This window comes from Channa argus, chromosome 13, assembly GCF_033026475.1.
Source record: "Channa argus isolate prfri chromosome 13, Channa argus male v1.0, whole genome shotgun sequence".
Lineage (NCBI taxonomy): Eukaryota > Metazoa > Chordata > Actinopteri > Anabantiformes > Channidae > Channa > Channa argus.
The window spans coordinates 3,721,798-3,739,064 of NC_090209.1; the positions used below are offsets into that span (position 1 = coordinate 3,721,798).

At 37.6% G+C, this 17,267-nt stretch overlaps 1 protein-coding gene and 2 pseudogenes across 1 annotated transcript; 2 read left to right on the plus strand and 1 right to left on the minus strand.

Moving 5' to 3' along the window:
* Nucleotides 1-2,664: 2,664 nt before the first annotated feature.
* On the minus strand, nucleotides 2,665-3,271 carry LOC137139252 (P2Y purinoceptor 1-like; annotated as a pseudogene).
* A 3,220-nt stretch (nucleotides 3,272-6,491) lies between these two features.
* LOC137140322 (P2Y purinoceptor 1-like) lies at nucleotides 6,492-10,963 on the plus strand. Its single transcript, XM_067528618.1, has one exon. It carries the CDS (start codon nucleotides 6,572-6,574, stop codon nucleotides 7,556-7,558), a length of 987 nt encoding a protein of 328 aa, XP_067384719.1. The 5' UTR covers nucleotides 6,492-6,571; the 3' UTR covers nucleotides 7,559-10,963.
* Nucleotides 10,964-15,943: 4,980 nt separating this feature from the next.
* Nucleotides 15,944-16,919, plus strand: LOC137140324 (P2Y purinoceptor 1-like; annotated as a pseudogene).
* Nucleotides 16,920-17,267: the final 348 nt, after the last annotated feature.

Here is a 17,267-nt window from a genome sequence, read left to right on the forward strand (position 1 = left end):
GATTTATCGAGACCCGGGTCTTCAATTTATCTGAAGAAATCAGGAACATGCTGAAATACCAACTTGTGTTTTAGTCTGTTTCTTTGGGCCTGTTCACACTGAATATAGGAAGGGGCCTGTGTCACTTCCAGTGTTCATCCTATATTGAAAGGATGTAAACCACAAGACACATTACATTTACATAATTTAGCAGACGCTCACACAGACTTACAAGTCAAGGAGAAAACATCTAAGCAAAGTCCTATCAGAAAAGTGTTTACATTCCAGGAGATGCAAGTGCAAGAAAGAGCAGAAAAGTTTTTTTTAGTTTTTTTTATGTATGTACACACAAAAAAAATTCTTGAATGAACATGTATGCTATGATTTTATCGCAGATGCTTTATTGCGTAATTGTCTAGCACTGGGCCTCTCAATCAACCCTGTAATAGATATTTTTGATAAATTCTTAAAGTTGTCTTTCATAAAAACTGCATTTAAGTGTATAAATAGCTTTGCCCCAGGTTTAGTGTGTCGGCTAAAACAAAAATATGAAAATAAATATAAAGCCAGTATGTGGGAACTGGTGCGGTTCAAAGGTGCAGAACTCCTTTGGCTTAGTCTTTTTTTTTTTTAAAGATTTACAGTTGTTGAACAAGATATCTTTAGATCTAAAATGACAATCAGAACTCAGTTTTCATTGCAAAACTGAAACAACAACAGCGATGTGGATGCTGAAAAGAAAAAAAAATTTGGTTTGCTGGATGATATAATGTTGTGAACTTATACTACATATATGTTGATTCTTGGTTTTGCTTCTTTGTTTTATGTAGACTTTATTTGTTTGTTTTTATCTAAAAGCCTGTAAACTTTAGTTCTGGACTTGTGGTTCCCAGAATCTGGTCTCCACAAACATACATTTCCTTACAAGTTAGTGTTTAAATCATGTGCTGGGCCCCACCATCCAACAAAAGCAAACACACACATACAGATCTTTTATTGATGCTCAGTTTGAAATGTTTGTTGAAATGTTACTTGTTCTATTTTTGTATCTTTTTTTCCGTTTAAATTTTTTTTGTTAGATGTAAAATACAATATTGTACTTTTGTTATCTGACATCTACTTTCTACGAACATAAAGTCTTACTAGCAACATAGCATTATGCAATTTACACAATAAATAACAATACCCATGTGGTTTTTTACATCTATTTTAACCAATGCATTATGACATTGTGCTGGAGAAAGTCATGTAACAAAGAGGTTCCTTAAGCAGCCACATATGCTGCCCAACACAGAGAAATTATTTTTCTCTCACACAAAAAACAGGAACAGTGACTGGACGCCATCAGATGCAGGAGCATTCAGTCATGGTGTCCACATAAATTCCACCCACTGGCTAAACCCCAACTACTCAACAGAACCCACAGAACAGAACTCCTACGATCCCCAGCACCCACAAGTCTCAGCGACTACTCCCCTTGGGTCGCTACACATGAGGGGTTAGTCGTCCCCGACAACCACATCACCAAACACCTAATCTCTCAAATGTACCAGCCAACGCTGGCTATAAAACAGCCGCCTGGGGGAATAACCTCCCGGTTGGGCCTGGATGAAATCACAATCTTCCTCTTCACCAGCAGCCACTGTCCCAATGCAGCAGCACCCTCTTGGGCATACGCACCCGGAACTCCACCTCGGACAAACGTGCCACAATCCAGGCCAGTGATTGTGAAGCTTGGGGGAAACACCCTTCTTCCGCTCAGGACAGAACACCCATACCTTGTCCCCCGGCATGAAAGCCTGTCCCCAACATTGACTGTCGTAGGCCCCTTTCTGCTGCATGCCAGCGTCACCCTGCACCTGGTGAGTATAGTTGTGGAACACCCTCATATGTTTGCTAAGTCTTTGGAAGCAGTCCATCTTGAGTACCCCATCAATATCTGGCTCCGGGGGAGCCCCAAACATCAATTCCACTGGGGTCCAGAGCTGCCTTACCAATATAACGGCAGCAGGCATGGACTGGCTTGACTCCTGGACATCTGTTGGGTAAGCCCACAGTACCAGGGGAAGAACAGTCCCAGTTTAGCAGATGTCGATCAACAAGGATTAACAGTTGGGTGACAAAGGTGCAGCTGAACTGCGTTACCAGCCCATCACATTGCGTGTGAAGAGTGCGTATCTTCTTCACACAGAGAAGCCTGCAGACCTTGCTGAAGACCTGGGACTCAAAGTTCTGCCCCCTCTTGCTGTGAAGTTTGGCAGGGACCCCAAAGCGAGTGAACATCTCAAAAACCAGTCTCTCAGCAGTCTTTAATCGCACTTTGAAGTGACACCACATAAGCCTCAGGCTTCTTTGTGAAATAATCTATGGTGACAAAAACAACAGGTCAATGGTGGATCTCTAAAGTCATAGATCTGGAGCACCAGCCACTGTGCCACTTGTCCCTCAGGCTGCTTAATACCCAGAAGGAAACGGTTGCCAGCCCAGGACATCTAAGGGCATCACAGACCTGTTATTCAGCACAGGTCAAGAGAGAGCACTTGTTCAGGCACACGAGGCCATCTGGTGGATAATATAGACTCCATTACATCATTTATGGCAGATTGTCTGTTTAGCAAAGGTTAACATAGAAGAAAATAATCAAGTCCTAGTACATTGTCATTATAGTTTTTGTAATGGAGAACATCAATCGTGTCCACAGCAGCCCAGCAGGATGAGGAATGGAACACAAAACCCACTGAGTGTCCACCCAAGGCTGTATCTCATGTAATCCTCAACATATCTCTTGTGGGTGGTCTTATAACATTTCCAGGCTTGTTTCCATACATTTTAGTGCAGAACATGTCTGGAAGACTTTGGACACTCACCAACAGCCAAACCATGACTGAGATAACCACAGAGTGAGTGAGAGTTAATCTGCCCATCACTCTAACTGGATGGACAATAGCCAGGTACCTGTACACACTGATACAAGTGAGGAAGCCGATGCTGCCGTATAAATTCATGTTGAAGCAGAATCTTGTTATCTTGCAGAAAACATCTCCAAAGATCCATTTACTGTTCATAAAGTAGTAAACCACAAGGGACGGGAATGTGAGCAGATACAGAATATCAGCAAGTCCAAGGTTGAGGACAAAACATTGATGATCTTTAGTTTCTTCCAGTTCAGCATCAAAGACTTCAGTCCCCGTACATTAGCTGCCAGACCATCGATGAACACTAAGATGAGAACAGGAGGCAGGAATTTCCCTGTAAATTCAAAGCTGGGATGAGGACAAGATGTCATATTCATCATGTGACCTGGAAGCCAACAAATACAGTCCTGGTAATGACTGTGGTGCATTGATGTGTCAAATGTTTAAATTAACTGAGGCTTCCTGGTCAGCTTTTACTCTACTTACAAACACCGTGGGAGTAAACAAGAAATGTACTATGAACATTTGTTCTCACAGGGTTGGATAAATATTCTAAAATATCTTGTGGTTTACATTGAGTGTGCAGGATGCAAACTGGAAGTGATGCAAACCTCTTCCTATCTTCTATGTTAACAAGCCCAAGAAAGGTTTTACCTTCTGACAAATTAGGGGCAAGTTCCCAAGACCCGGGTCTTGATAAACTAAAACAAAACTGCAAGCAAATTCTGGAAGGTTATCGTGTCTAATGTTTGTGAAGCTGTAAGTAAAACATATCTGATCAGAAATAGCCAATGTGAGCGAGACTTATTAAAAGTCTGTGCTATTTTTGCAAGACTGAGTGGAAATCATGTGATGAATCGTGATGGGCAAAAATACACATCACACATCGTAAATACATCTTTGAAAATATAACTCTGATCACAACACGTTTTTGTTTTTGTTTTTTTGGTATGGCATCAGATTCTGCCACTTTGTCAAGTCGCTCCAGAGCTATTGCATCGAGAATTTAATCACCAATTTTAGTCAAAACAATTTAACAATATGTCCACCAGCCTGGATCACTTATGCCTGGTCTCAGAATTAAGAAACTACAAACACACAAATAAATAAATAAATCTACTTTTGATGAAACAACATCCATATTATCAAAAAAAAAAAAAAGGAGATGTTTGTATTATCATAGCGTGATGCCAACTTTTGAACCCAAACCTACAAAAACATCAGACATTTTTTTGACATTTGTTCACAATTTTCACAAAACACCCCAAACACTTATATCCATGTTTGCGGCACTTTAACTATCAATGGAGGAATCTGCCTTTGAATCTGCCTATGAAACCCTCTCTCAAATAGCAAGTAAATGTTCACGTTTTTAAGCATTTGTGGAAATAATAAGTTACAGTAGATATGTTTATGTTATAAACACATTTTGATAACAATTAAAAGTTTGTTTGTTGATTTTTTACATAGATGAATATATTCTGTAATGTAATTGCATATTTGTGTTATATATTTTCTTTCTAACCCTGCATTAGGAGAAATAACCAGAAACCAGTATCTTTATCAGCCATAAGCATCTGGTAGGAAATCTTCCATTGATTTCCTTGAAACCCAACAATAATATTTAGTGAACTCCAACCAGACAAAACTTACTCTAATAAGAATGAATGCTATTTACAGTGCAGAGATCGAAGAAGCCAAAGACTGCTGCTGTGATAACGTGAGGCAATTTTCCATTTACTATTCTATTCTGAGTAGGCGTCTTATACAAGAAAAAGAAATGATGCTGCTATTTAAAATCAGGGTGGATTATCTTGCAGAACATCCATTTATTTGTACTGATTTATTTTTACAGGGACAATTTAACTAAGTAATGCCATGTATATAGGGCATATGGCAAAAATAATTCACAGCCACAGTCCCTGGTTAGGGTTTGTTAAGAATGGGTTGGATAACACCCAAAAAGTGAATTTAAGTCAATGGAAAGTCATCATAGGTTTAGTGTGTGTGTCCTAATTGGCATCTCATACATGACAAGGGTGGGTCAACAACCAAAATGGGAAATATCGCTTACCTACCATCCTTCTTTCTCCCACCTCCTGTACTGTGTCCAGGGGCATCCCCAGGACTGAGCTGACCTTCCTGATCAACTTATCCAGTTTTCCTGTCTGCTGTCTGCTATCAGCAGAAAGAGTCTGCTTTGTCCATCAGATAAGTTCTGCAGGTGACAGATATCTGAGCTGAACATAAAGTCTGCAGTGTAGTTGGTAAAGAGGAACGGAGCAAGAACAGTGTTGCAGACAACCATGACTCACAGTCACAAGCCCTCACATACTGTGATATGTCTCCTATTAAGCAAAGGGAAAGGGAAGGTGGGATGTTCTGTCCTAGGTAGATCAATAAATTTTGTCCAGTACAGTGCATAGTCTGTATGATCATGAAGAACCTGTTGGAGAGAAGTAAAGTTTTTTTTTAGGTCTGTTTACATAGAAGATAGGAAGATGTCTGTGTCACTTTCAGTGTGCATCCTGTGTTGACAGGGTGTAAACCACACGACATATTACTAATTTCTGCCCTGCAATGTGAGTCCCACACCATGTCCCACACTGATCAAGAGAGGTCACCTAATTCAAGCATTGAAGACATCAATACACCAGTTATAAATTAGCAAGACTTTATTTGTTGGTTAATACCATATCTGACGTTACAGGCAGATTCCTGCCTCCTGTTCCCATCATAGTGTCCATCATTGACCTGATAGCCAATGCAAGAAGTCTGCTGCAGAACTGGAAGAAACTAAACATCTGGGTTGGCCCCTCTAAATGTATGCAGATGACACAATCCTTTAAATATCTATGTGTCATGTCAGACTCCAGTTGCAATTTTCACGTGCACGTTAGGGAAATGTCACTATGAAGACTATAAAGACAAATTTAAATTGTTTTTGTATGATAAAACCATGTCTATCCAATAATGCAGCCAAAATGTATAATTTTATTTAAGAAATTAAAACCAGCATGTGGGAACTGTAGAGTTCAAAGTTGCAAAACTATTTTGGCTTAGTCATCTTTTTCAAAACAGTCACAATTATGGAACAAGATAGCTTTAGAGCATTCGTGGAGCATTTCTGAGCACAAAGTCATGCACAATCATTTAGTTACCGACTTCCTGACATTACAAAAATCTTGACATTGTACCATGAACAAGGCTGGGTGAGAGTTTGCCTAAATGTAGGAGGAGGAGATATATAATATAATATATATATATAATATAATATATGATATAAGAAATTAAAAACTAAGGGGTTAATGTCGTGTCACTTTCTGCTCACACAGAGCTAAAGAAATAAAAATAAGCAGTTTTTGTATTTGTAAATTATTCAAAACATTTTAAGTAGAGCACCAGAATTAAACATTTCCTTAGAAATATGCTGGTGCCTCTTTAAAGACAACACATGCAGAATGTCATGATTTGAAGTTTAAAGGAAGTTAACTTTGTGTTGACACACACAGTTTAATTTCTGTGACCACAAATTTAAGAAAAGGCTTCATAGGAAGTGATCTGTCAACAAAAAGCCACAAACTTTTATCTCATCACTCATATTCCACATTTTTTGCACAGAAAACAGAAAACCTTCACAGAGAGAAGGTATTGTACTGACTGCTGACCAGAAGACGATGAATAACACATCTTGTACTACAGTCGACTTTGACTTTCCAGGGAATTTCCTGCCTCCTGTTCTCATCTTAGTATTCATCATTGGTCTGGTAGCTAACGGATGGGGATTGAAGTCTTTGATGCAGAACTGGAAGAAACTAAAGATCATCAATGTTTTTGTTCTCAACCTTGGACTTGCTGATATTTTGTATCTGCTCACACTTCCGTTCCTGGTGGTTTACTACTTAATGGAAAGGAAATGGGTCTTCCAAGATGTTTTCTGCAAGATAACAAGATTCTGCTTCAACCTGAATTTATACGGTAGCATCGGCTTCCTCACTTGTATCAGTGTGTACAGGTACCTGGCTATTGTCCATCCAGTTAGAGTGATGGGCAGATTAACACTCACTCACTCTGTGGTTATCTCAGTCATGGTTTGGCTGTTGGTGAGTGTCCAAAGTCTTCCAGACACGTTCTACCCCAAAACATTTGAAAACAAGTCTGAAAAATGCTACGATACCACCAATAATATGTATATTGAGGATTACCTTCAATATAACCTTGGGTGGACATTTACTGGATTTTGTGTCCCATTCATCATAATACTGGGCTCCTATGGACACATGGCTGTAGTTTTAACAACAATGACAAGAATTGACAAAGTACAGAAACAACGAAGCCTGAAGTTACTGTTGATCCTGATTCTTCTCTTCTCTGTTTGTTACATTCCCTATCATATTTTCAAGAACCTCAACCTCTGGTCAAGAGTTTTGTCCAAACAGAGTATACAACATCAGTGGTGTAATGGAGTCTACATAGCTCAGCAAATAAGTCGTGGACTTGTGTGTCTGAACAGTGCTCTCAACCCTCTGATTTACCTTCATGGAAAAGAAGAAATTCCTGCTCGGCCCAGACGTTTGCTCCAGCGAGCTCGTCACATGTTCAAAGGTTTGTCTTTATCAGACTCCACCTCTATGGCCCCAACAATAACTGAAGAAGAACTTTAACAAAAGTAAACATGTTCCTTAGTAATTCTGTGAAAAACTGTCCAGTGTTCAAACTCGGAAATCTTCACTTAAAAATTATTTTTATTATTATTTTTTCCAATTATTCTGATATTGTTGATTACATTTATTTGCCAATGTATCCATGTATATACAGAAACATTCCAATTCAATTCATTTTTGCAGTTTTTATTTTTGTAACATTTTGTAAAAAATTGCATTGGAGCATGATATGTAATTAAGTTAAAGGGGAAATGTAACATTGAAAACAAACTAAATCCTTGTGAAACTAATCAAATACGCTGAAATCAGAATTTACAGAAACAGGTAGAGTGAATATTGCTATCAGCTTGAACATATTATGAGTATCAGAGTCCTGTCCAATGTGGATCCGGCTTCTCGCTCAATGACTGCTGGGATACGCTTCAGTCAGATAAGATAATAGATGGAGACTTACTATAGATCACTTAATAGTTTTTAGGCTCTTCAGTGCTCACTTAAAATATGGGTGACAAAAAGGTGCCATGGTCTGTACTGTTTAATGTATCTACATGTAAATACCACAAATTAAAAACCAAAATTCTAAACTTACTACTTTATGACCAGTAAATTGATCTTTGGAGATGTGTTCTGCAAGATAACAAGATTCTGCTTCAACATGAATTTATACGACTGCATCAGCTACCTCACTTCCTCACTAAGCGTTAAATGAGAATATATTTATCTATGTAAGAAATCAACAAACAAACTTTTAATTGTTATCAAAATGTGTTTATAACACAAACATATCTACTGTAACTTATTATTTCCACAAATGTTTAAAAACGTGAACATTTACATTCTATTTGAGAGAGGGTTTCATAGGACATGATCTCTGAACAAAAAGCCACAAACTTTTGTCTCACTTCCGTAAATCTGCATTCTCTTCATAGAATACACCAGCTCACTCACAGAGAGGAGTTATTCTACTGACTTCTGACCAGAAAATGACATATTGTTAAATTTTGACTAAATGGGTGATTAAATTCTCGATGTTATAGCTCTGGAGCAACTTTACAAAGTGTCAGAATCTGATGCCATGGCAATAAAAACGTGTTGATATCATAGTTATATTTTCAAAGCTGTATTTAGGATATGTGATGTGTATTTTTGCACATTGTTATTCAGTCATATGATTCTAAAGTCTTACAAAAATAGCACAGACTTTTAATACATCTCGCTCACATTGGCTATTTCTGATCAGATATGTTTTACTTACAGCTTCACAAACATTAATAATAATAATAATAATTCATTTTATTTATAAAGGACTTTACATTTGCTAACAAATCTCAAAGTGCTACACAAGCGGATTAAAACCAAGAATAAAATATAATAAACATGTAAAGCCTAAAAACATATAAAACATAGAATAACACAGCATTAAAGTAAAAAGTAATGATCACTTTAGAATGTTTTTCTAAACAAAAAAGTCTTTAACTGTTTTTTGAAAGAGTCCACAGTCTGTGGTGCCCTCGGGTTCTCAGGCAGAGCGTTCCATAGCCGTGGAGCAGCTGCTGAGAAGGCTCGGTCCCCCATTGTATGGAGTTTGGGTCTGGGTGGGTAGAGGCGATAGGTGTTGGTGGAACGGAGGTGTCTAGTTGTAGATTGCAATGTGTGAAGTTCTTAATATACTGTGGGGCATTTCCATGGATGCACTGGTGGGTGAGTAGACGGACTTTATAATCAATGCAAAGGTGGATGGGGAGCCAGTGAAGTGTCCGGAGGACAGGAATGATGTGTTGGTGTTTCCGCACTCTCATAAGGATTATGGCGGTGCTGTTTTGAACATATTGGAGCTTTTGAAGGCTCCTGCCGAAGATTCCAATGACAAGTGCATTGCAGTAGTCCAGCCTGGAGGAGACAAAAGCGTGGACCAGCCTTTCAGTGACACAGAGGGACAGAGAGGGGCGGAGTTTGGCTATGTTTCTCAGATGAAAAAAATGCAATTTTGCAGAGGTGTTGGACATGTGTTTCGAATGACAGGTGGGGGTCGAACTTGACCCCCAGGTTGCTAACAGAGTTGGAGAGGATTATGGTGTGACCAGAAAAGGACAAATGACATTACAGAATTTGTTTGTAGTTTTGTTTTAGTTTATCTAGACCTGGGTCTTGGGGTCTTGCCTTTCTTTGGGCTTGTTAACATAGAAAATAGGAAGAGATTTGCATCACTTCCTGTTTGCATCCTGCACACTAACCACAACATAGTTTAGAATAATTACCCAACCCTGTGAGAACAAATGTTCATAGTACATTTCTTGTTTACTCCCACGGTGTTTGCAAGTAGAGTAAAAGCTGACCAGGAAGCCTCAGTTAATTTTAACATTTGAGACATCAATGCACAACAGTCATTATCAGGACTGTATTTGTTGGTTTCCCAGGTCACATGATGAATATGACATCTTGTCCTTATACCAGCTTTGAATTTACAGGAAAATTCCTGCCTTCTGTTCTCGTCTTAGTGTTCATCGTTGGTCTGGTAGCTAACAGATGGGGATTGAAAGCTTTGCTGCAGAACTGGAAGAAACTAAAGATCATCAATGTTTTTGTTTTCAACCTTGGACTTCCTGATATTCTGTATCTACTCACACTCCCTTTCCTGATGGTTTACTACTTTATGAACAGTAAATGGATCTTTGGAGATGTTTTCTGCAAGATAACTAGATTCTGTTTCAACCTGAATTTACATTTTTACATTTAGTCATTTAGCAGACACTTTTATCCAAAGCGACTTACAAGTGAGGTACAAGGCAGCAAGAATCTAAGTCAGGGAGAAAACATCAAAGAAAGTCCTATCAGAAAAGTGTTCACAGTTCACGAGATACAAGTGCAAGAGAGCAGAAATTTTTTTTTTGTTTGTTTGTTTTTTTTAAGAGATTTAAGTGCATAGGAAGATGCGGAAGAGTTCAGTTTTCAGCAGTTTTTTGAATATTGGGAGCGAGTCAGCTGAGCGTGCAGCGTTTGGTAGCTCGTTAGTAGTAGTTCGTCCTGATAGGTAAGAACAAAGCCAGTCTAGAGCTGATCCAGAGATGCCCAAGTCAGAGAGTGTGGACAAGAGTATCTGATGGTTCACAGTGTCAAAGGTTGATGATAGATCAAGTAGAATTAAGAAAGATGATTGACCTGTGGCACAACAGTCAGGAGTGCTGTTTCTGTGGAGTGACCCCTCTTGAAGCCAGACTGGTTGACATTGAGGAGGTTGTTCTTGGAAAGGAAGTCTGAGAGTTGGTTGAAGACTGCTTTTTCCATAGTCTTGGCCAGAAAAGGAAGGAGGGAGACAGGTCTGTAATTCTCCAGCGAGCTCGCCCCATGTTCAAATGTTTGTCTTTGTCAAACTTCCGACTGTGTCCCCGTGACATAAATCACATACATAGGTAGTACATATTTTAAAATCAGATAAATTTTACTTATGTCTTTATAACTATTCTGTGAAAAATGTGCTGTTTCAGTGGGCAAATTGTTATTGAAATATATTAATGACCAATAACAGTTGCTCTTGCAAGTTTGTTAAACAGTCAAACAACTTTATTACTGTATTGGCCCAAATAAATGGCAATATTTTTTCTTGAAATTGATTTTCAAATGCCCTCAGTTCATAACTGTTTTGCTCCTGTTTACACCATTAAAAGAGAAAAGAAGAATGATAAGTACACTGATGACAGTGAAGCTTCCTTTGTTGGCAATTTAAGCTACTTTTCACTTTCACAACAAGTTTACATTCATCTGTGTATTTTTTTAAGCCAATTTTGTCACAGTTTGTCTGATTAACTTGTCTGAACTTGTTTGTAATATCTACTCTTGTTGTGTATCTCACAGTAAAAGTGTGTGCTGTCTGGCTTGTCATTGTTTTGTTACTGCCATTTCCTGAACTTCATTGTTATAGGGGATGGGATGAACAACTCTCAAGTGAAATATACTATAGATTAACACATTTGTTAAAATTGTTCTTTGATGAGAGAAGTTAGTGACAGACTTAAAAACAATTTTCCTGAGAGTTGGTGCGTAGACTCCTATTGAACTTGCTCAGATATTATGGTATTTTCTGGAATAAAACTTACAGATATGAATGGTTCTAAAACACAGAATGTAGTCACACAGTGGAACATAAACTGCTTAAATTTGTCTTGTTAAATGTAGAGACTCATTCCTTCTCATATGCCTACATTATATAGCTCCAGTATCATGCATCTGTATTGATTCATATAAACATAGAGGTATATAACTGTTGTTTTAAATGTCTAAACATATTCAGAGCTAAAGTGCTAAAGTTATTCCTTTATCCAGTAAAGTAGAAAAGTGCTAGGTAATTGTAGTCCATTTAAAGAAAAGAAAAAAACACCAGGTGTGACTACAGTAGCATTTTATGTAGTCTTTCTAGTTTTGAATCATCTATGGAATTTGTCTTCTGTCATAACCTGGCTCCACAGTATGTGACAAAGGAGGGAGACCACACATAAGCAGTGCAACATGTTTTATTTCAATAATAAAGATACAAATCATTTATATTTGGGAGCAGGTCAGTGGTGTAAGCACTGTTGGGATGGGTGTGAAATGAGTGTGTGTGTAAAGTATATAAGGCAAAACAAGATTGAAGTCATCATTCCTGGTGGAAGAGAGTGAGAGGATCTTACACACCTTATTTACAGGTCCAACATATCTCTAATTATTAGCCTCCCCCTCTACTTTACTACTTTATTAACAGTCTCAATCACAGTTTGGTTCTTGGTCAGTGTCCAGAGTCTTCCAGACATTTTGTATATTAAACAACACTAGCAGGTATTTTGATACCACATCTTTCATATATGTTGAGAATTACCTGACAGCCTATGTTGTGGTTATCAGTGTGTACAGGTACCTTGCTATTGTCCATCCAGTTAGAGTGATCGGCAGGCAATTTATTTCAATTTCATAAAAAAAACATTCAAATTTGAATTTGATCAAATTCCCATCTGTGTGTTAAAATGCTGTACAGTTATCTTTGGGACAACTACAGTAGCTAATAGACAGATTACAACAAATATTATTTTCATTATTTAACTTGATGAACCTAATTAATGCCCTTGTTGCAAATCTTTCTGCATGTATAAAGGAAAAACTCACTGTAATAAAATTAATTCTAATATGCCTCAAAAATGTGATTCTTTTGTGGTAAAAATATAATATTTGGACTGTTGCTTGCAATAAAAAGGACAGCTTTGAAGGAGCTGGACTCCTGAGCTCAGTATGCTCTCACTTATTTCCTCACTTGGTATTTGTGTTCCAGAACTTGATATTTGCTTTGTGGACAACCAGGGATCAAACCAGCAACTAGTGGATTAGTGGATGACCGCTCTACCTCCTGCGCCACAGAAGCCCTGACCATGCAACTGCTTGTTAGCTATTTATTAGTGGGAGAGCTGTAAGCACAGCTCTCATTAGTGGGAGAGCTGTAAGCACAGCTCTCACACTTATGAGATCCTTTTCTTTATTATTATTATTATTTCGCCGTTTTTCGGTCACTATCTCCTCCTAGACAGTTTGTCGTAGAAACTTCGTTCCACTTCCTAAACGTAGGTCTCTTTTAGGAGATCTATGCTATTACTTTTCTTATTAATAACTTTTATACTTTTTATTAGATTTCACTTTTTATCAACTTTTTTTACCATTGAAAATGAATGGAAGCCACTTAAAACTTCCCTTCAACTTGCCACTTTTCATCTGCCTCTTGTGTCATCATACTTTGGAGTAGAAACTTCATTTAAACTTTATACGGGTCTAGATCCTTTCAACTTTTTCTGGGTGGATCAGCTTCTTTGTATCTTTTATACTTTTTGAATAATCGCAGTTTTAGTTTTAGGCAACTTTTGGAGCTTTTTCAACTTTTCCATTAGTGTGTATTGCGGAATGTTGGAGCAGCTAGAGTGGGTGACATCACACGCACTCTAACTTTTCAGCTTCCACTTTTAGCAACTTTTTTCCTTCTTTTCCTTCTTTCCTTCAATCAACTTTAATCTTACATAAACAAACTATACATCAGAATGTAGGTATTTTTGTCTTCTTTCAGTAAATATAACTCTCATAGTGACAGGACTGACGGTTCTTTCTCCAAGAGTCCAGAAGCGGAGAGAGTGCCGTCTGAAACTCCCATTGGAGCCCATTATAACAGAGGTTCTTAAATTCTCCTCAAATCACAAACGGGGGGCTGTTTTCAAATTGCCACCACGCCTTCATTTTATGGAGTATCTTCAAATAAAGTACATCAGTGTGTTCATTGAAGCCTTTTGTCACTCACAGTTTTTGAATTGTTTCGATAGGACTAATACTTTTTCATATTTTGAGCATTTTGCGAGGCATAGTCTCAGTACTTTTCCAGCCTGCCTTTGCATTTGGCTCACATGACTCAGCAGGCAGGCAGCAGTCATTGTCATGGTAACGGACACAGCTGCATGACGTCATGTAATCAGCCTCAGAGCTGTGTCCACACACTTTACCTGAGTTTTTCTCCCTCAACATACACAGTGGAGACACACACAGACACACACCCTCACAGACAGGAAATACCCTTTCAAAATAAAAGCCTTTCATAATATGTTAGCCACTTTTTAGCATTTAAATGCTAAAATGACTTTGTGGTGATGTTTCCCTACACACACACCCTCACAGATAGGAAACACACTTTCAAAATAAAAGCCTTTCATAATATTTTATCCACTTTTTAGCATTTAAATGCTAAAATGACTTTGTGGTGAAGTTTCCCTACACACACACCCACAGACAGGAAACACACTTTCCAAATAAAAGCCTTTTATCATTCTTATTTTAATTATTTAGCATTTAAATGCTAAAATGAGTTTGTTTTGAAGTCTCCCTACAGTGGACACACAAACTACCACGCAGACACAGACAGGAAACACACTTTCAAATTAAAAGCTCTTTTCAAGTTTTTTTTTTTTCAACAGTTTTTCAGCATTAAAATGGTTCCTTCATTTCTAAGTAGTTACTTCTAGCTTTTTTCTTTACACTTTAATAGCAACTTTTTTACTTTGCTTCTTTTTTTGTTTCTTTTAACTTTGGGAATATTTACCTTTTCCTTTGTTTCTTACTACTTCTTTCCACTTTTGTTAATCAAGTTGTTGCTTTTTCACTTCTTCCTTTACACTTTTAATAGCAACTTTTTTATTTTGCTTCTTTCTTTGTTTCTTTTAACTTTGGGAATATTTACCTTTTCCTTTGTTTCTTACTACTTCTTTCCACTTTTGTTAATCAAGTTGTTGCTTTTTCACTTCTTACTTTTTTCTTTACACTTTCAATAGCAACTTTTTACTTTGCTTCTTTTTCTGCTTCTTTACACTTTAAATATCAACTTTTTACTTATTTACTTCCTCCATTGTTACTTTCTACTTTTTTCTTTTCTTAATTCAACTTTTCCTGGGATTTTGGATTTTTTCCTTTTCTTGTCATCTTCTTCTTTCTCTTTTTGTTTGTATTTATCTCTCTTCAGCGTTTGCGGCTTTGAACGTACAAACGCCTCTGCTCTCAGCCGCTTCTGAGCGGTCGGCCTCTACCGGGCGACTTAACAGCTCTCCCACGTAATTTCCTTGGAAATTGCCTTTTCTAGTTTCATTTATGAGTCACCATAACTGGGGGTGTGTAAATGTAGGTGCCTGTAACTCCTGAATGGTTAATGTCTCACTTTTGTCAAACCTTAAAGCTGAAAGTGTTGACCTTGCTCACATCTTGAGTGTTTTATTATAAATTTAATGTGGTTGTTTTACAGAGGTCAAGTACCAAAGAAGGCATAATTTTATGATCAGTTTTTTAATCTTAATAGATAATATATGTAGATTACACACCAGCTGTCTCAAGAATGGCAATTCATCACAGGAAGTCTTTATATAAACCTGACGACTAACAGATAACTCCTCCATGCTGGTGGGTGTAACTGAGGAAGTTACCTGGAAATAATGTATCACAATAATGCAGTCAACTATTGCCACATACTAAATGTTAAAAATGATGCTAGAAGCATAGGCTACCAAACTAAAGACACTCTAATTTAGTTTCAGTTCTACAAATATTCAATGGTGAGAAAATGACATGAAAATGACAGGTAATCTACATGTGACTTTACACACAAGTAAATTTAAACTTATAATATGATTGCAAAATTGCCTAAATTACATTTTCTGTTTTAATTTTCTTTCCTACGCATTGTGATTTCCTGCATTTTATCAGGTGCACATACTCAAATGTGGTTTGGTCAGCCTGGGGATTGAAACAGGAAGTCTCCTCTAAACAACCCACACAGTAATTCTGTAACTATAAATCTTTAGAGCGGAACAGCGATCACAGAGAGAAGGATTTTTACTGCCTGCTGACCAGAAGACGATGAATACCACATCTTGTAAAGAGGTCAGCTCTGACTTTACAGGCAGATTTCTGTCTCCTCTTTACATCTTAGTATTCATCATTGGTCTGGTAGCTAATGGATGGCGATTGAAGTCTTTGATGCAGAACTGGAAGAAACTAAAGATCATCAATGTTTTTGTTCTCAACCTTTGACTTGCTGATATTTTGTATCTGCTCACACTACCGTTCCTAGTGGTTTACTACTTAATGGAAAGGAAATGGGTCTTCCAAGATGTTTTCTGCAAGATAACAAGATTCAAAGTCTTCCTGACATGTTCTACACTAAGGCTATTGTCCATCCAGTTAGAGTGATGGGCAGATTAACTCTCACTCACTCTGTGGTTATCTCAGTCATGGTTTGGCTGTTGGTGAGTGTCCAAAGTCTTCCAGACACGTTCTACCCCAAAACATTTGAAAACAATTCTGAAAAATGCTACGATACCACCAATAATATGTATATTGAGGATTACCTTAAATATAACCTTGGGTGGACATTTACTGGATTTTGTGTCCCATTCATCATAATACTGGGCTGCTATGGACACATGATTGTAGTTTTAACAACAATGACAAGAATTGACAACGTACAGAAACGACGAAGCCTGAAGTTACTGTTGATCCTGATTCTTCTCTTCTCTGTTTGTTACATTCCCTATCATATATTCAAGAACCTCAACCTCTGGTCAAGAGTTTTGTCCAAACAGAGTATACAACATCAGTGGTGTAATGGAGTCTACATAGCTCAGCAAATAAGTCGTGGACTTGTGTGTCTGAACAGTGCTCTCAACCCTCTGATTTACCTTCATGGAAATGAAAAAATTCCTGCTCAGCTCAGACGTTTGCTCCAGCGAGCTCGTCACATGTTCAAAGGTTTGTCTTTATCAGACTCCAACTCTGTGGCCCCAACAATAACTGAAGAAGAACTTTAACAAAAGTAAACATGTTTCATAGTAATTCTGTGAAAAACTGTCCAGTGTTAAAACTGGGAAATCTTCACTTAAAAATTATTTTTATTATTATTTTTTCCAATTATTCTGATATTGCTGATTACATTTATTTGCCAATGTATCCATGTATATACAGAAACATTCCAATTCAATTCATTTTTGCAGTTTTTATTTTTGTAACATTTTGTAAAAAATTGCATTGGAGCATGATATGTAATTAAGTTAAAGGGGAAATGTAACATTGAAAAACAAACTAAATCCTTGTGAAACTAATCAAATACGCTGAAATCAGAATTTACAGAAACAGGTAGAGTGAATATTGTTATGAGCTCTAACAT